Below are 20,951 nucleotides of genomic sequence, written 5' to 3' on the forward strand. Positions count from 1 at the left end.
TCACAACATGTCACAATGCTTTATAGATCAACTATTGTTGCTATTATACCTTCAACAAAATATAATTGGGCTAGACGCTAGAATAAGGTGAACTCTGACAGTATTAGTTAGTTAGTTAGTTAGTTATTATATTAGTTAGCTTACATTAAAACTGAGGATTTTTCCCTGTTCCTTTCTCCCTTGTTCTGTCACACACATCCAGTACACTAGCTTGCTTGGTTGCTTTAATAAATTGTCACCTAGATAATGGACGAGAGTTAATGAGGTTCAGGTGCCTGGTGTTTATTGCACTAGGTAGCCTAATCATGTTACAGTCACAGCCCCCGCTTTCCACATAATAATGTAGTGTCATAAAATTGTAATTGTGTTAAGTCTACTCCGTTAAGTTAAGTTACTTAGACACTCAATATGAATTATGAACGTTATTCTCACACCTACACACTCTAATGTGCATCTTCACATTCATCAAATCTGTTGACTATATATTTTTTTATGTCCAGCTTTTGGTGTATGTGCAGTTGTTCACAAACTTTGTCCAACACAAACATTAAATCCCATTGACAATGAATGGACAATTTTGAGTGTTCGTGTAAACACAAACATTGAAGACGAAGGTGAGGACGGAAATTCTGATTGGCCGTAATGAGATGATGTTATGATGATGTACGATGATAAGATCACCCCTCATTTCACACGGGGTGATTATTTTATTTGTATTTGTTATGCCGCTTATTATTGATAGGACAGTATAGGCTGACAGGAAATGGGGAGAGAGAGATGGGGAGTGACACGCAGCAAAGGCTGTCGGGATCTGGACTCGAACCCTCGATGCGTTGTCCATTAAGCATATCCCACTTGAACCTTTCCTATTCTGGGGGGAACATTCGTCTGAAATAGCCGTTCTACAAGCTCACAACGAGTGTTGTGAGCTTGTACAAGCTATTTTCATAAAGGTTTTTGGATGGTGATGATGATGTTGTAGAGCAGGACCCAGGGGTCTTCAATGTTCTTCAAATCAAGGACCCCCTAGCTGAGAGAGAGATGAAGCAGGGACCCCCACTACATATTGTATCAAATTGTGTTGCAGACTTTTTTCATAGATTTCATACATACTTTATAAACTCGTTTGACACACATTATTCCAACTGTACTATCCAAGGTCCTGACCTGCATGCATTCAACAAAACGGAAATGGAAGCTGTGTACTGTATTTTAAGTTTTAAACTCATGTCATCCCCAGCCTTATGAATCTTAAACAGACTTGGGCCAAAATATATCTGGCTACAAAAAATAAATAAATACCTCTAATCCAATTTCTCAGCTTGCGGTTTCCTCTCCGCCCACACAGGGCAGAATTTTGTGCATATTGCAGATAGCAAATTACACAACGCACAGTGCGATTTCTACCCCCTCTGGGTCGGTGTAAGTTAACTGGATGCTGCTGGAAATAGGAGCACAGTGGCACAGGGGGCTTTGAACGCTTTAATGACATGGATGGTGTTCGCTTCACGCGAGTCCCGTGTGTGTGGCGGGATTGATGTCGGCTGTCGCCATCTCTTTTTTTTTCCCTCCCCTACATTTTTTATCCCACGATTTAGATTTTCTCTCTCTCCCAACATGGGGAGCTGTTTAGCGGACGCAACACATGGAAGGAACACGTTATTCCAACCAGTTCCTTTCCCGCTCCATCAGTTCCTTTCCCCTCCCCTGGCTGACCAGCAGGGGGATGCAGCATATAGAGACCAAGATTACTGCATGTTATTTGTGAGGGTACCTAAGTAAGTAGCCTTGCTGAGCCATGGGGCCCATAGGGCAGGAGCCTATCTCCTGTTTCTGTAGCGTGAGGCAGCTTGATGTACAAGTACACCCCCTGGACATGACGCTAGTATGTCGCAGGGACTTACCCCTAATCCAACCCTTGATGCTGAGTGTCAAGCAGGGAGGCACTGGGTCCCATTTTTATAGTCTTTGGTATGACCTGGCCGGGAATTGAACCCCGACCTCCCAGTCTCAGGGTGCACACTCTAACCACAAGGCCACTGAGCTGGTGGCCTGAGGGTACCTACTATAGTACCTATGCCTTATGGGTGTGGAGCAAACTATTAGATCGATATATTAGATCGATGCTTCCTCACACTCTCACATGGCATTAATAATTTGCTAAACTGAATTTTTAAAGTTATGGGATATATATTCCGACTTACTATTCATGTCGGGCCTGTGAGTAAACACATCGATGTGAACAGCCACAGGTATACAGTATGTCTTCCCTCAACTGTGGGAAGGGCTGAGTGAACCTGAGGGCGATATAGTATAGTATGTGTCAATATTTAACACTTTCCAACCAGGGAGGAATACATTAAAGCTGCAGAGCAGTGGAGTTATTGTATGAGGGCTGTGCTAATGAATTAGCTGTGGCTGGTGGGCGTATTTAGTTGTTCTCAAACGCTTTCATGTCAAGGACCCTCAAATGGATTTTTAATTGGCCACGGACCCCCCAGGGAAGACTTGTTGAGATGTTTCGAAAATAGAAAATCTAAGAGCTCTCAATGCGTAGCATCTCAACATATTGTGAGCTTGTAGATCTTTGATTTTTGAATATCCGTAGAATAAAATAGAGCTTAAATGTTCCTTATTGTGCTGGGGACCCCCTGGACGCCCCCTCAAGGGCCCCTCTGGGTCCCTGGACCCCACTTTGAGAACCTGTAATGTAATGAACCTGTAATGCTTGACTGTAAAATATGTCTATCTGCTTTGAGATTCCAGTCAGGGACATTTTGCATTAATGCATCAGTCACCACCCGTAGCTTTGTGTGGAATTTCATTTTGTCTTCCATTATGCAGACTAGTGGTAGTTTATCTTGTTTTTCACTGCCAGTGATTGAATGGGACTGGAATAATGTCCTAGCGGATGTTCCAATATGTAATTACCCACTGCGGAGTGCTTTCATAAGGTAGGCTACGCCTAACAGTACATACAGAGAAAAGTCAACCTTTTGCATTTATACGGTCAAATTACTCAAATCTGTAAGGCAGTTTGGGCCTTAGCTGTTCTAACGGCAAACTACAATACATATATTGTATACTGTATATTAGGGCTTTAAGCAATTAGTCGACTATTCAACTAGTAAATCCACTAGTTGACCTTGCTGGTACTAGTTGACTAGTTGATTTAAAAAAAGGCCTCAAGATCAACTAGAATGCTACTGTAGATTATAATCACCAATGTACACAGTTTTTAAAAGTACAAATATATATATATATATTTTACATAATACATGTAGGTAGTTAAAGGACCACTTTTCAACCTATCTTCATATAATAGGTCCTCACTCCTCACTAATAATCATGAAAAAATTGCACGATTTTCGGTGTCTCATAGGACGGCTGTGGGCAGTTTAGAAACCGTCTTCCAGTGACAACATCATTAGGCAGATTTGTTTTAAACAAGATTTTTTTTACAAAAATATTTAATTTTTATAACGATGGCTTCCATTTTCGCATTGCAACTTTTCAGGACTAGAAAGCCTGCAGTTTCTATTAGCTTGTATTCCCCATCGATGATGTCACTGGAAGACGTTTCTTTTTTTCTCTTTTCTTTTTTTATCCCACGATTTTGTAACCCATTTTCACCCCTGTGTCAATCATCTAATGTGATCCTGGGCTCTACACACCCTCCGCCAACCTGGGGAGAGCAACGGACTTAACTCATGCTTCCTTCATGCTTGAGTGTCCAAGTTGCTCCTTTACACCTGACAGGGGGGAGTTTCCCTGGTTGGACGTAGCGCGTGGAAGGAACACGTTATTCCAACCAGTTCCTTTCCCCTCCATCAGGCGCCCCGGCTGGCCAGGGGGAGGCAGTTTAGAGACCAGGATTACTGCATGTTTTTTGTGAGGGAATCTACCCTAGGGGACACGGGGAGAACATGCAAACTCCACACAGAACTGGAAGACGTTTCTGAACTGCCCACAGCCCTCCTATGAGACACAGACCGAGTAGAAAAAAATCGCACAATTTTTTTCATGATTATTAGTAAGGACCTATTATAATAAGATAGGTTGCAAAGTGGTGAAGTGGTCCTTTAAACAACTAGTTGACTAGTAAACTAGGAGGCAACTAGTCAACTAGTAAAAATCACTAGAAGTGAAAGCCCTTATATGTGTCATTGTGTCCCTTGTTCAGCACCCACTTCATCAGATATTGACATCCATCCATTACAATGCCCCTAATCCAAAACCTTATCCTTGCACAATCTATTATGCGGGTAATGTAAATTTGTGGAATCATTGACTTCATTTCAGCCTGAAGGTGTATTAATTAACGTCAACCATGGGTGGACAGTATACCTAGCAGGAATCAAAATAATAGAGACAGCGGCTTTGCCTGCTGCGAGGTGGAGAAATGTGGTATACTATGAGTGAAGGGAAACTCTGACTATGGCCACAGGAGGAGGAGAGGACTGCTGCTTTTAATGAAGAGAACAAAGGTTATCCATCAGCTTCAGACAGCATCATATCATTGCACTGTGGGAGCTGAGAGACTAGTCCTTCGTCGTTCCGTGGAGGAGCGAGGAAGAACTCTTTGTTCCCATGTGCAAACCTCCCACAGCTCGGTACTACTTCACTTATTAGCGGGAAATTCTTTTGCAGTGCTGCTCGCCGAGTTATGAATCAAAGTTATACTCCTTGCGTGAGCATGTGTGGACGAGGTCAAACAATATGCATGTTTTTTTGTGTTCCAGCCCTGCAGGCTTAGATAGTGATATCTATACAGCAGAAGACAGAAGACTGCTCTCAGATAGATTCAAAAGTGTTTACTGACCTTGTCCACTGCTACTGCAATCCACGAATAGAGAGTAATATGATGGTTAATACTCGCTATAAAACCTATTTTACCTGTCTTTTCTTCAGACAGGGGGAACAAATCATTTAAGCTAATTAGATGTGTACTGGGTCCTGTGTGTACCGTATGTCTACAACAACAATGCTTCCAGTAATGAGCTCTTTTGCTTGTTTCCACCACAAGAGCAATGTACCCTTTCACTTTGAAACCTTTTAATTGATTCCCTGGAATCATCTCCTGAGGGCCTGTTTCACCCTCCAGGGTTTGTTCCACACAAGTCTCCCGGTCCCAGGTAAAGACCATGGCTGGTGAAAGTGAAATTGTCTTTTTGTTTTCAGATATATACAGTAATAGAAGAAAGGCTCAGCATGGCTTTGTTATAAGAAATGCATTTAAAAAAAGAAAGCACACCAATGTTCCCCGGCCTTCAAGGGGAAATTAAAAGAGAGGCAGGCTGTCTGTCTGTAATTGGGCGGGTGGGCAGGGAGGCAGGCAGGCAGAGTGCATTGGTGCTTGTTTGTGCGTCATGTACAGTACATACAACTTAACCCATTCTGAAAATGTCTGTTTGAAAATGACAGTTTTCTGAAAAATCTCAGTCGTTCTTCGATTTTTCAAAAATAGCAGACCTACAAGCTTGCACGCTATGAGCTTGTAGATCTGCTATTTTTAAATAGCTAAAGCATAACGTAATGCTAACACCAAAAGGGGTTCCCGCCTAAAATGGGTTGATGGAAGGAGATGGCCTGGAAATGCAATAAACCTGAAACACTAAATATACCTAGGAGATATACAGTATGTGTCTGAATTCAATACAAAAAAATGTCCAAGTATACATATATATATGTATACTTATTACTTATTATAGTTGTTGTGAATTATCTGCATGCTGTCTGACTTGGCAGCCTCTGGTGGACACTCCCCATTCCCTGCATCCACAATCACACATGTGTTTGCCATCACACCACTCAACTCACTAGCCAATCACAGTCTAGGTGTGGCACCTATAACCAGCAACTCACCCCACACTCCTCACTCCAGCCTTCACACAGGCAACATTCCATGCAGAACCTGCAGCTCTCACTGAGTACCCGACAATACCTCACTTCTCTGCAGCCGTGTGTCCTTGACCAATGTAAGCCTTTATGTTCTGTATTGACTTAATGTGTTCTACGCTATGTTGATCACCTTGCCATATAGCCTACTATGATTGCTCATTATGTATAAATGCCCAGTCTACCTGTTTATACATACATATCCATTCTGTTGAGTTATATTTGATTTACTTGTCTTCCAATCTGGTCCTTTATTGTCATGCTATAGTTAATATGTATTCCATTTCCTATATCTTGCTTGTAGAAACCATGGCTCACTGAAGACAATAAACTACTATCCTGTTGAAATATACCTTGGTGTCACATACACTCTCTCTGACCGGGGATACTTGGGTGGTCAGCTCACAGCCCACAAACCCAACCAGCAGAATATTTAATATGGTCCTTCGAGCCGGATTGTGCTGACTAAGGGTGACATCAGGTCCTTTAACATGGGCTAATGGAGCACAATGCTACGGGCCCCAAGCCTATCCTAAAGAGGACCTACCCACCATGGTAGAATCCATAAGGAGAGCTGAGATTGAGGACAACCATCAATTGGAACTAATGAAGACCAGAATGAAGGAGCTTGAAGGGAAAGACGGGAAAATCCGAACACTGTTAAAACACATCAGCACATGGCTAATGTGTGACCTTCTCCAACATGGAGAACAAGGGGGAGTACCTCCCCAGGAGTACCACGTAACTGCACAGAAGCAGATAATGGTCGTATGCCCACCAGTTCAGGTGGTGCATTCACAACAAATTCCTCCCCAGTCAAGCCCAGCTTACTCACAGCCATTCATACCATTCAATCTACTTAGTCCTCCACCTGTCTCGGCCTCCCAGCCGCCCACCCGACGACAGCTTCGCCTCGTTTCGGCCTCCCGGTCGTCCACCCGATGACGCCACCTCGTCTCTGCCTCCAGGCCGTCCGCCAGACGACGCCTCATCTGTCTCGTCCCAGGCCGTCCGCCTGACTCCTCGTCCCAGCATCCTGGCCGCCCACCTGACATCACCTGCTCAGCTTCAGTTCCCCTCCTCCAGGCCCCCTCCACCCACCCTGCTCTGTGCTCCAGGCCAGCGTGTTGGGACGTCTGGTAGCCGTCCCTTGAGAGGGAGGTACTGTCATGGTCTGTCTCCCTACAGACCATGTTTTCCTTGTCAGCCACTCCCACTCTCCATTCCCTCTCTCAGTCATTGTCACACACCTGTTTCCACCCCCTCTTCAGCCCTACAGTGCCATGCCCATTCCACACCTGTGAACACTCCTGCAATTACCCTGCTCCCTATAAGACTGGACTCATTCCACAAACACACTGTCAGATCATACTTCCTTGTCCCCGAGCTGTCCCGTGTTCCTAGTTCTCTGTGTTTCCTGAGTGGTTCTGCGTATTTGGACTTGTGATTACTCTTCTAAGGTTTGCATTCCTGTTTCCTGTTTTGTTCCTGTTTTTGTACCTTTTGGAAGAGTTCTATGCTTTTTGGAATTCCCTGAGTTTTGTGAGCTTAACAGTCTTTTGGCTTAATAAATCATTTAATTTGAACCTTCCTGCTCTTGTCCTGCATTTGGGTCCTACCCCCCCTGCCTATCGCAACAGAATGATCTGACCATTCTGGACCCAGCGGACAAGTTTGTTTTTTGGATTGTTAGTTTTCTTTTTGTTTTTTTTTGCCAGTGTTCTGTCAGTGAGCTGCTGAGGCTGTCAACCATGGCCAGTAGCCACCAGCCCAGCCTACCTTTTTCACCCAAGGACTTTGGTGTAACAAAGGAGATTTTTTATGAGGATCCTCAGTTCCTCTCTCAACTGGCCAAATCTTGGAGGCAGAATCGCGCATTTGCCCAATATACGGCTTTCTTCCTTGGGAGAGTAGGGGTGCACCTTTTCCTCAGTTACCTTCTGAAGAGGTCGCTCCGGTCACCCCTGCTCTTCAGCCCACTTCCTCACCCAGCCTCCCTGGCCCTCCGCCGCCCAGCCTGCCTGGCTCTCCGCTGCCTGGCTCTCCGCTGCCTGGCCCTCCGTGGCCCGGCTCTCCGCTGCCCGGCCCTCCGCTGCCCGGCCCTCCGCTGCCAGGCCCTCTGCTGCCCGGCCCTCTGCTGCCCGGCCCTCCGCTGCCCGGCCCTCTGCTGCCCGGCCCTCCGCTGCCCGGCCCTCTGCTGCCCGGCCCTCTGCTACCCTGCCCTCTGCCTGCAGCCCCAGTTCCTCTGCCTGCAGCCCCAGTTCCTCAGCCTGCAGCCCCAGTTCCTCAGCCTGCAGCCCCAGTTCCTCTGCCTGCAGCCCCGGTTCCTCAGCCTGCAGCCCCGGTTCCTCAGCATGCAGCCCCAGTTCCTCAGCCTGCAGCCCCGGCTCCTCAGCCTGCAGCCCCGGCTCCTCAGCCTGCAGCCCCGGTTCCTCAGCCTGCAGCCCCGGCTCCTCAGCCTGCAGCCCCAGTTCCTCTGCCTGCAGCCCCAGTTCCTCAGCCTGCAGCCCCAGTTCCTCAGCCTGCAGCCCCAGTTCCTCAGCCTGCAGCCCCGGCTCCTCAGCCTGCAGCCCCGGCTCTGCCTGCAGCACCTGTGGCCTCGGCTCCGGCTGCAGCTTCCCTAGCATACCCTACGGCTCCCCTGCCTGTGGCTTTCCTGGCGTCGCCTGCGGTGTCTTCTGCTTCGTCTCTGCCTCCTGGCCGACCACCAGACGACACCTCCGCCTCGTCTCAGCCCCTTGGTCGTCCACCGGACGACACCTCCGCCTCGTCTCAGCCCCCCAGCCGCCCACCCGACGACAGCTTCGCCTCGTTTCGGCCTCCCGGTCGTCCACCCGATGACGCCACCTCGTCTCAGCCCCCTGGTCGTCCACCGGACGTCGCCTCATCTCTGTCGTCTCGGCCTCCCAGCCGCCCACCCGACGACAGCTTCGCCTCGTTTCGGCCTCCCGGTCGTCCACCCGATGACGCCACCTCGTCTCTGCCTCCAGGCCGTCCGCCAGACGACGCCTCATCTGTCTCGTCCCAGGCCGTCCGCCTGACTCCTCGTCCCAGCATCCTGGCCGCCCACCTGACATCACCTGCTCAGCTTCAGTTCCCCTCCTCCAGGCCCCCTCCACCCACCCTGCTCTGTGCTCCAGGCCAGCGTGTTGGGACGTCTGGTAGCCGTCCCTTGAGAGGGAGGTACTGTCATGGTCTGTCTCCCTACAGACCATGTTTTCCTTGTCAGCCACTCCCACTCTCCATTCCCTCTCTCAGTCATTGTCACACACCTGTTTCCACCCCCTCTTCAGCCCTACAGTGCCATGCCCATTCCACACCTGTGAACACTCCTGCAATTACCCTGCTCCCTATAAGACTGGACTCATTCCACAAACACACTGTCAGATCATACTTCCTTGTCCCCGAGCTGTCCCGTGTTCCTAGTTCTCTGTGTTTCCTGAGTGGTTCTGCGTATTTGGATTTGTGATTACTCTTCTATGGTTTGCATTCCTGTTTCCTGTTTTGTTCCTGTTTTTGTACCTTTTGGAAGAGTTCTATGCTTTTTGGAATTCCCTGAGTTTTGTGAGCTTAACAGTCTTTTGGCTTAATAAATCATTTAATTTGAACCTTCCTGCTCTTGTCCTGCATTTGGGTCCTACCCCCCCTGCCTATCGCAACAACCAGGGTTTTAAAATGTCCCAAACCGCCCAACCTTATGGGAGACATGAATGCTGATATATCTGATAACGATTCCTCACCGCGGAGGATGTATTATTTTACTGTGGGAGAACAGACACTCTCTTAAGCCAAGTTCAACTACCGACGGATGCTATATTATGCAATGATGTCAACTGTAATGACACCTCTCACTGTAAAGACCTGTGTGCTATGTACGTAAAGTTCTCTCTCGGTGGCCAGAAGACGCCTACTTTCTCACCCTAGAAGGGCTAATAAAATCAAGCCGTGCTGGAACATGCACGATGCACGATCCTTTCTACAATAGACAGCTGCTCATGAAGGCCAGGGCCATTCGGCAGGATAATGCCCACCCACTCGACTCAGATTACAGGCTGTTGCCATCGGGCCGTCGTCTGGGTGTCCCCGTTGTCAAAAACAACAGATATAAGCACTCCTTTGTCCCTGCCTCGATTCGTGCAGTCAACGCTGCCAGTAACAGGTAATGTGGTGATGATATGCTGAAACAAGCACTTTATGCCGGCACTTTATATCCTGGCACCTTTTTCTGATGTAGCCTTTCTTATTTCTTTGATTCTATACCTGCACTAGATGCGCCCAGACCTCTGTTTATGCTATGGTGTCTCATGTCTGTTGTTGTCCTGTATTGTTTGTATGTTTTAAACCACTACTCTGGCTGTAACCTAATTGCCCTTCTGGGACATTAACCGTTTCAGTTCATACGACGAGTGAGGCCGTCATAAGGATCCCGAAAAATTAGTGCCTACGATGTCTGTGGACGTCCTAGCGACGTCCTAGTGACACGGGGCGAGATACGAATATTCAGAAATTTTTCATTTTTTTTTTTGGCATTTCGCTTTTCGCTTTCCGTACGCTAACGCTCTGTGCAACTATTAGCTTGTCATTGACTCCCATGTTAGCGCGGCGGAAAGAATGACTCGTATCTCCTAATCCAAGGCGCTCTCCGTGGTGATGAATGGATCGATAATTATGCTGGCGCTTCATTTCTGCTCCTCATCCGTCTCTCCCGCAAAATATGAACGCTTTTTGGAGCGTAAAAAAATAGATTAAGATGATCGGGATGTGAGGTCACTTTGTAAAGTCAACTTTTCTAGGAAAGTGTTTCCGGTTCATGGCTTTCAGAGTAAAAGCGATCAGACAACTCTGGCACCCCGGAGCTTCTATTTTGATGCACTTCCGGCACTGATTGTGTTTAATAAAGACCTTGAACCTTGAACTTGAACCTTGCTGGCCACCATGAAGCAGCAAAGGCGGCCCATAGTGCCTGGGTAATTGCTGGGAGACCTAGACAAGGGCCTGACCTAGAGAACAAGAAAATCACAAATGCAAGGTATAAACACGCAGTGCGTTTTGTGGGGAAGCATGAGCAAGCTCTGAGAGCAGATTCTATGGCCGGGAAACTGCTTAGTAAAAATGCCACTGGCTTGGTTAAGTGATTTTATCCACACCACGGACAATCACGGACACCACTGGATGCATTATACGCATCCTGGCATACAAGTATGCCAAGCAGAGTATGCAGGTAAAATGGTAAAGAAAACAGCCTATCCTCCCCCTTCAGTGTAGGCAATGGGGTGAGGCAGGGGGGGCTGCTGGAGGGTGTAGGACTGGCTGCATGATAGGTAACACCTTGATCAACCATTTTATGTATGCCGATGATTTGGCCATTGTTTCCCCGTGTAGTGCTGGGTTCCAGCAGCTACTGAACATTTGCTCTGATTATGGGGTCACTTATGATGTCATATACAATGCCAAAAAGAGTGTGGTAGTCATTTGCAGGACCAAGGAGGATCAGAAACAACATTTTCCAGTGTTCTACTTGTCGGATCAAACCTGTATGTAGCAGTTGTAAATATTTGGGGCACATCATTACTGATAAGATGGAAGATGATGCTGACATGTACCGACAGCGAAGAATGCTGTATGCCCAAGCTAATATGTTAGCCAGGAAATTTCACTACTGCTCAGTTGAGGTCAAGGTGAACCTATTTAGAGCGTACCACACCCCGCTGTATACAGCCCCCTTATGGGTGAATTATAAAAAAGAGAGTCTGCGCAAGCTAAAGGTGGCTTATAATGATGCTCTCAGGATTCTCCTGAAGAAGCCTAGGGGTGGCAGTGCTAGTCAGCTCTTCTGCGACTCTGGCCTAACCACCTTCCAGGCTCTCTTGAGAAACCTTATATGTTCAGCTTTAAAAGCAGACTTGATGGGTCACATAATAACGTGATTAAGGTGTTGAACAAACCTAGGTTTAGCACTGTTAGATACCGCTCTTTGATGTGGAAACATTGGTATGGGTGCCTCTTATAAAAGAATATATATATGAGAGTTTTTTAGAGTTTTATGAACCCCTGTATTTATTTAGAGTATGTTTTGCACTCCGTCTGTGTGTGTGTGTGTGTGTGTGTGTGTCTGTGTGTGTGTGTGTGTGTGTGTGTGTGTGTGTGTGTGTGTGTGTGTGTGTGTGTGTGTGTGTGTGTGTGTGTGTGTGTGTGTGTGTGTGTGTGCGCGTGCGTGTGTGTCCGTCCTTCCTTCCTTCCGTCCGTCCGTCCGTCCGTCCGTTACCAGCTAATCTCCGGCACCGTTGGCACGATCCATGCCAAACTTTGCACACACTCCTTGGATGCCAACGATGAACCTCTGCCCCAAATATTCCTCAACAACCTGTTATAGCGCCACCATCAGGCCGATTTAGGCAAAACACATTTCTGTAGATTACTCGTACACATTTTATCCATACATCACACAATTTGGTATACACTATCTCCATAGTCATGTGATCAACACAAATCTGCACCATTTACCATCTTCCATCCTGATTGGCTAAGATGTCCGTCTGTTTCGAACAAAATGCCACAAATGTGTGCAATTTCAGTGAAAGTATGCACGCACATTTCCACTAGGCCGAGGATGACATGCCACTATTTTTTTTCCAAATCAGCCTCACGGTGGCGCTATAACAACTTGTATACAACTTATGTATGCGCATTCCCTAGAGGCCATGGAAAAACATTTTCCCTGCATCCCTTCACATCTGCCGGTTATAGCGCCACCATGAGGCCGATTTCTGGAAAACAAATTGTTTATGTTAGTCGCGCAGATTTCATCCAAATCTCACGCAAATCTGTACACATGATCTCTGTAGTCATGTGATCAAGAGGAGTCTGTTGGATTGGCTAAGATTGCCTTCCAAAGTTTGAGTGGCCCATTTTGTACAACATCCTGCTCATCCAGAATTCTATCCTCAGAGATGCTATGAGTGATCTGGATCTGCATTTCCTCAACAAAATGAAGAAAATTGTTGCAAAAAAAAGAAAAAAGAAAAAACATGTTTATATTACTCCTAAACATTTTGCCAAACATCACACACACTCCTATCCTCCTGGTGGAGACCTGTGCCCAGAAGGGCACTTTTTCTAGTTTGTAACTTTGTTGTTTGCCTTCTATTGGCTACGGCTGTCAATACAGTTTGCTTGATTGATCTTCTCATGTTATGTTGGTTTGTTTCCATGGATATTTCTTACAATGCATACTGTAGCACTTCATAGCACTATACAATTATTGCATTGTGAGAGAAAGATATGATTTACTTTTACAATTTCACCTGGAAGATCATGTGTGACTGAGGGTGTAGTGGTTAATTAACAGTGGTACAAAAGTAACACTCTTAGCACAACGTGCACACGTACCTTCTAGAGAGAGTCACACAGGTGGAATCACCCCCCCTTTTTGAGGGGCGCTATCCCCTCCTATATTCAGCTATTAGTGTAGATTTGCGTCTTACACGTTAAATTCCCATTGACAATGGATGGAGAATTTACATCATATGAATGAGCAAATCGACATGTTACGTCATGATGATGTACAATGATAAGAGCACCCCTCACTTCACACGTGTGTGATTCTTTTAATATGTATTTTAGCACAGAGTTTGCACCACTTCTTATATTCTGTAAGTCTGTGAAGTTATAGCCTAAAGGGAGTTTCCCCCTCTGTCATTAGCAGCCATTCATCTTGGTAGAGAGGAGGATGAAAATAGTTGTCAATTGTCCCCATTTAGCATTCTGTAGAGGATGAGTTTAGCCGCCTGGGCAGTCAGAGGGACATTGCATCGGTAATGAAGGACTATTATTAACGGAGCCATCTCCATCTGCAGTGACCCTGCCATCTGCTGAGATGATGTCCCTCCCACCACATGCACGCAGGTGACCATAGATGACAGATCCCTTCATCTTCTTCTCCCAGAACGTCACAGCCATCCTCCGCATCCCAAAGGGGATGATGGGTGTGATGATGATGGGTTCACGTATTTCCTTTGCTATACGTTCTGCTCATCCATATGTGCACATATCATTTTCATTTGGCTAGTTCAATATTGCAAAGCCTAACATACTGTAAGAAAACCGGCTCATGATGATCCTGAGACGTGACACATTTGCATAGCAAAAGTCTTACCATTTCATGCACTTGTATGCTTCACTGTATAACTCTGTGTTTACATTGCCGTGATTTGATTGATTTGGTCAGATATGCATGTATTTTGCAACTTTGCATACTCGTAGACTGAAAAAGACATTTGCATTTGATTCTGTATTTTGGAAGCTGTGGCAAATCTTCTTTCAAACCCTGCCCAGTCAGTCAGTACGGAGAGAGTGACACAGAGCCTCTAGAGAATTCCTCTAGAGAAAAATACTGTTATGAAAAGCTGTCAACTGAACAAAACTAATACTATATTTATTTTCCTTGGCATTGGCTCCCTTATTTAGAAAAATGGCAAAAACAAATAGCCCATCTATACACTCATAAATCATGTACTGTAGAGTGGCTATTTTCTCTAGTATAAAACAGGGCTTATTAAAACCTGGAAAAGACAACACCTATGCCATACTACAGTATACGTTAAAATCCCAGATATGTAGTCTCATATCAAGATAGCATCAAGATATAATATCAATATATTGCCCAGTCCTAGAGAAGCTAAGCACATGCAGCATTAATGTACGTACTAGTGCATTGAGGGGCACCTTGAAAACAACAACCCCTGCAGCATGTGGAGAGGCATTAAAACCACAACACATTCGAAAATATCAGATCTTAATTTCAAGTTTTTGGCTTTTCTGCCTTTATTGATAAAATCAAGTGAAGACTGAGTGTCAGGCCAAAGCCCGGCATCCGCCTGGACCACTTGGCCAGCAGACGCCCATGATTTTAAAAAAATAGCAGATCTACTGTACAAGCCCGTAACGTGGCATGATGCGACATACTATGAGCTTGTATATCTGCTATTTTTGAATAGCCAAAGTATAAGATGCTTTTTAGCTCAAATCTAAAATGCCACATATGCTTTCCCGGTTTTAATGGTTTTTAAAAGCCTTAATGATCATGGCCCAGTTGCAATAACGTTTGTTGTGAAGTGCTTGTACTATCTCACATCAAGGCAATTACCCCTACTGATCTTCTTATCGAGGAAATAGATCTGTGGAGGATGCAGTCTCAATCGCACTTCATACCGCCCTGTCCCACTTAAAGTATCCGGCACTTATGTCAGGATGCTATTTGCTGACTTTAGCTCCACTTTAAACACGACAATGCCCCATAAATTAGTAGAACATTTTAACACCCTTGGATTTGTTTTTGCCTCTTCACTCTGCTTGTGGTTTATGGACTGTCAGAATGGGCAAGCACGCATTCGTACAACCTCAGGGCTCCTCTTCAATGTTTTCGCCCATGACTGCACCCCCACCGCCTCATCTAACAATATGGTGAAGTTTAATGACGACTCCACTACAATCCCATATTGGGATTTCTATGCTGTAGTCAGACTCTATACTCAGCTGGCTGTGGATAATCTGCAAAATCCCTTGGACCTTCACCAATATACACTTAATGACCTTAAACTTGTAGTGATAGCACATAACTAACTTTATGTTATTCGCCTAAAGCTAGACATACTGGGGGGTTATTCCACCGTAGAAGGATCCATGACTAAGTGTTTTACAGTATAGTTTGTGATGTTTTCACGAAACTGTCATAGATTATGGTGAGGTAAGGTAACATACAGCATATGAATGCCTCATAAGGCCTTGGATCTGGATGCCGTTTGCCACCACAGTGTTTCAAATCAATTCAAACATTATTCATATAGCAGATCTAAAAATGACTGTCATCAACCGTAGTGCTGTACAGGTCAGGAAATAAAACAGACAATGACAGTGTTTATTATTATAGCACTCATCTTCCATCTTATCTCACATCTATGCTAGATAGCCTAAGTCCTCTGGACCACATGTTCAATCTGACTTTCACAAGTTCTTAGAATTTGTACTCGGCTTGGAAGATCTGCTTTTGGTGATTCATGCTCTGACCACCTGGAACACTTTGCAGAGAGCATGTAGAAATGTACACTTGAGTAACTTTTAGACAATTAACACATTTTATGACTAACCACTTAACCTGTGATTGCACTCATCTTAATAATTTTTTTGGGTTAGCATTTGCTATGCATCACATGTCTAGACTAGAAAAAGTGCCCTTCCGGGCACAGGTCTCCACCAGGTTATCCACAGATCCGTGCAGTTAGAGGTAAAAACACTTTTTGGCCAGTTATAGCGCCACCTTGAGGCTGAGTTGAAATTGTTCATGTGGCATTTCGTCCTCGGCCTAGTGGGAATGTGGGTGCACAATTTCACGGAAATCACGCGATGTGTTCATGATTTGCAGCATTTTGTTTGAAACTGAGCACTCCTGTGAACTTTGGAAGCCAATCTTAACCAATCAGGATGGAGTCTGATAAATCTGAAAGACCCGTTTCGTTGAATGGCTCTAGAGAGACTGTGTAGCAATTTGCGTGATGTTTGGACAAAATCTGTAGGTGTACTGTGCAAAAACGTGTTTTGCACAAAGCGGCCTCCTGGTGGCGCTATAACAGGCCGTTCTGGAAAGTTTGGGGCAGAGGTTCATGGTTGGCATCCAGGGAGTGTGTGTGCAAAATATGGCATTGAAAAACTTGTTTTGCACAAAGCGGCCTCCTGGTGGCGCTATAACAGGCCGTTCTGGAAAGTTTGGGGCAGAGGTTCATGGTTGGCATCCAGGGAGTGTGTGTGCAAAATATGGCATCGAGCGGGTTAACGGTGGCCGAGATTAGCTGTTCACGGACACACACACACACGGACACACACACGGACGGACGGACGGAGTGCAAAACATACTCTCTCCCCATGCCTTCGGCCTGGTGGAGACAATAATGCATAATCTCATTACAATCTGCTCATACCTGTATAATTATAGTTATAAGAAATTTTACATCCTAATAATTCTTCATAACAATAATCATGACACATTACAAAGCATTCTATAATTTATTTTGAGGTAAAGTACAAATACAATGTAATATGCTTAGTATAACTAACTACATATATAAGCAATCATAAGTGCTCATAATAATAACATAATAAAGCCTTTATGATGACTCAAGGTCAAGTATAATACACTGGCCTGAATGATCATAATGTATTATAATTCTCATACTTGTAATATTATAATAATGATTTTATAATGCATAATCACAGTTATAATGCAATCTAGTACGATTACAAGTGGTGCTTTATTTAAAGTAAAATAAATAGCATTTAATTTATGCAAGAATAACAGTTTCTGCCTACACACCTTGACGCATAGTATATATATATATTTACTTAAAGCACTCTTATTTTATATACTTAAATTTTCACTCAACATCATTGTAAACTAGGTGCACTCCATGGATTGCCTATAAATAACTGTGTCTCAATTGTTGGTTGCAGCCATCATGGATGATGCGGGGAGAAATGGCATTTATATGACAGTATGGTGCATCGTTTAGCATTTGTGCGCTTTTGGAGGTCTGCTCTTTAGAGTGAGTGATCATTTGCAGTCAATCAGAGTCTAATCATTAGACGATACGTTCATGAATCATGATGTGCATTTAACCCATTTAGGCCTGACGTCGAAATTAAAAAAAAAAGTTTTCTAAATCATGACAATTTTCTGAAAGGTTTGAGGGCACATTTTCACGATTAAAAAAAATAGCAGACCTACAGTACAAGCTCGTAGCACGCCACTCGGTGGCATGACAGGTTTGTACTGATATGTGCTGATTTGGGCATGTCTAGTCCATATATGGACAATACTGTATCTACGTGCCCGCCACTGACACCACCACTTGAACTGTATAAATATAAAGACTACCTCATCCTATTTTCAGTATCTTCTCTTTTATCCTGTTGCAGTTATTTTCTCGAGAATACTTTCCCCTTCGCTTGTTAATGTTTCACGTCGGTGAGATTAGGATGAAGCTCCTGCTAGCGTTTACAGTGATTGTGGGCATGGTTCTTCTATTCCCATACGGCTCCGATGCCGACGAGAAGAAAAGGGGACCCAAAGTCACGGCCAAGGTCTATTTCGACATGAGGATCGGAGACGAAGACGTCGGCAGGATCGTGATCGGCCTTTTTAGGAACACGGTGCCGAAAACGGTCGAAAACTTCATCCAGCTTGCGACGGGGGAGAATGGTTTCGGCTACAAGGGCAGCAAATTCCACCGAGTCATTAAAGACTTCATGATCCAGGGAGGAGACTTCACCAGAGGAGACGGGACCGGAGGCAAGAGCATCTACGGCGACCGCTTCCCGGATGAGAACTTCAAGCTGAAGCACCACGGCCCCGGCTGGCTGAGCATGGCAAACTCCGGCAAGGACACCAACGGAGCTCAGTTCTTCATCACCGCCGCCCGGACACCCTGGCTTGACGGAAAACACGTCGTCTTTGGGAAAATCCTGGACGGAATGGACGTGGTGAAGAGGATCGAGGGCACCGAGACGGACAGGCGGGACAGGCCTCTCAAAGATGTCGTCGTCCATGACAGTGGGGTGATTGAGATGGAGACGCCGTTCGCTGTGACCAAGGAATAGGACTGAGGTGTGGACCCACTGGAGCGGGTAACTGTTGTCACTCCTACCCCTGTTGAGTGGCGGTGTTGGAGGAGGAAGAGGGTGTGGGCCATGGGTCCCATCTAGAGACTGTGTGAGTGTGATATGTCGGTTTTAAATATCAGAACAAACGAACACAGAACACGAATGCTCTGCATATTATGTAAACGAAAGAAATGTAAATTACTTAATATGTAGTCTTTTATATTTGATCCAGCGTGACTGTAAGTGTTGTCTTGGAATTAGTGTGTGCGTGCATGAACTCAGTGTCTTCATTGGCAAGAAACTGTGCACGCACACTCCCAGTAGGTTGATGGGACCTGAAGTTATGCATCTCAAAATGACATTCAGACATGACAGATTCACACGCAGTCAGTTTGATTCAAACTGTTCCTGATGAATACGATTGCCTGGTCCATGATTCACATTGGCCTTGATTCTTCCGCACCCGAATACACTTCATTCAACTGAATTCAATGGGAACGTTACGCAGCATTCACAATGTTATAATCTGATCGCCCATGGCTGTGTACAAATTTACCATTACTCAATGGCTCTGGTCTCCGCCACCGCGGTGGATATTAGACATTCCGTTTTTTGTTTTTTTTATGTTGCCACTACTGTTTGAGCAGCCATAAACTACACAGGTTCATCTCGATGTTCTGGGCATCTTTGTAATGTTAGTGTTAGTAAAAAAGCAGGTAAAAGAGTAAAGTTTGAGGCAGACTAAACATCAGTCACTCTGCCGTTCACTGTAGTGGAAGAGATGCGCCTGGTGAGGGTTTAAACCCCGCAGCTACGTCGAGTCCGCCTACAGGAAATACGTAGGCTGCGACCATGAGACCCGCTACGGAATCGGTCTATAGACAACCTTGTTCTCCTGGTATGTCGGAAAAAAATGTCTGCACCCCGTTCTGGGCTGATGCCGGAAATAAGCCACCCCGACCTACTTACATTCTCCCAGATAAAGCCTGCATCATCTATTCTGCAAATGTTTCGTCAAGATTCAAAATCCATACTGTGCCACATACTACAAAGGAACTCCCTAATCCAGCTCTCAAATTCCATGTCATTTCATACCATTGAAGTGTCAGGGAGGACCATTTCCGGCTAAACCAATTGGCTTCTCCTGAAGTTATTAGGCAAACTTTTCAAATTTCATTATAAAAAATATTTTTTCTTCTCCCAGCTTTTGTGCACCCCTTGATGAGATCAAAGCCGTTAGGTATGCTGCTCATTAAAGTAATTCACCCTGTTTGCAACCATACAAAAGTAGCGCACAACATGCCGCACAGTATTCGACAAAGTTAATTTCCCCAAGAAATCTGCAGCTGAATGAAGGAGGGAGAGAGAGTGTGTGTGTGTGAGTGTGTGTGTGTGTGTGTGTGTGTGTGTGTGTGTGTGTGTGTGTGTGTGTGTGTGTGTGTGTGTGTGTGTGTGTGTGTGTGTGTGTGTGTGTGTGTGTGCGTGCGTAGTTATATCTTGTGCTTTTGGGGCTCTCGGTAGCCTTAGTACTTTTGTACTGATGGTGACATTCCTGTTACTTGCGAGCATGTCTGCCTGTGGCAGTGTGATCGGAGGAACTTTGCTGAGGAGGGCACTTAATAGACAAGACATGCTGTACCGCTGTGGCGTACATCACTTTCCACTCAAGGAGCCACTTCTTCCGGTCAGACGCTGATTGGCAAATCCATCCGAGGGAAATCACGTCTATACCATAGACTGTAAAAAATATGGACAAAGCGTAAAATGAAGCCTGTAATAATATGGTAATTCCTGATGTAAGTCGCCATCTTTCTAGATCCGTTTGGTACCAGCTGGCCATTGGCTGGCTCCGTTTTGGACCAGCTGGCCATTGGCTGGCCCAGACAACGAGGCGGGACTTCCCCCCTTCTTCTCCGTTGGTTTTTATTTTGACTCGAGTGGGAGGGGAATCCCGATCATAGACTGTAACGGTAGCCACGCCCCTCAGAACATACGCGATGTTTTTTTTTCTTTATGGTCATTTTTTTAATTAATGGGACCATAATTTTCCAAAAAGAATATTATGACATTAGAAATGAGACTTTAAACTAGTGACTGGAAGAAGAAAATATTCATGACCATGTTTATTAAGGTAATACAGTCTAGGTGAAGTTGGGCCAAAATACATGGGCCTCTATGGAGCTATGGGGCTTTTTGGGTCCAGTCCAGCGCCACAACAGGCCATTATATGAACTACCGATTTCAAATGAGGCTTCACGAAATATCTGGCTGACTGCCCCCCCTGGTCTATACTTGTGGAGCTCCGTACCCTCCTTGACTTTGCTTTCGCTCTTAACTTTGTGATGAAGTGATTTCGTTGTCCCTGTTAGAGATAATAATTATGCTCTTTGCTCCACTGTGTC

At 45.2% G+C, this 20,951-nt stretch overlaps 2 protein-coding genes across 2 annotated transcripts in view; both read left to right on the top strand.

Annotated features, from left to right (window-relative positions):
* The window catches only part of asic2 (acid-sensing (proton-gated) ion channel 2), a gene marked incomplete at its 5' end in the record, with an annotated part of 441,728 nt that overhangs the window by 240,273 nt on the left and 180,504 nt on the right, over positions 1-20,951 (top strand). The window lies entirely within an intron of this gene.
* Positions 17,926-18,546, top strand: LOC310869788 (peptidyl-prolyl cis-trans isomerase B-like; the record flags this gene model as incomplete). Its single annotated transcript, XM_083780703.1, has 1 exon — positions 17,926-18,546. One exon carries the CDS (start codon positions 17,926-17,928, stop codon positions 18,544-18,546), a length of 621 nt encoding a protein of 206 aa, XP_083636829.1.

This window comes from Protomyctophum parallelum, assembly GCF_964188405.1.
Source record: "Protomyctophum parallelum genome assembly, chromosome: 13".
Lineage (NCBI taxonomy): Eukaryota > Metazoa > Chordata > Actinopteri > Myctophiformes > Myctophidae > Protomyctophum > Protomyctophum parallelum.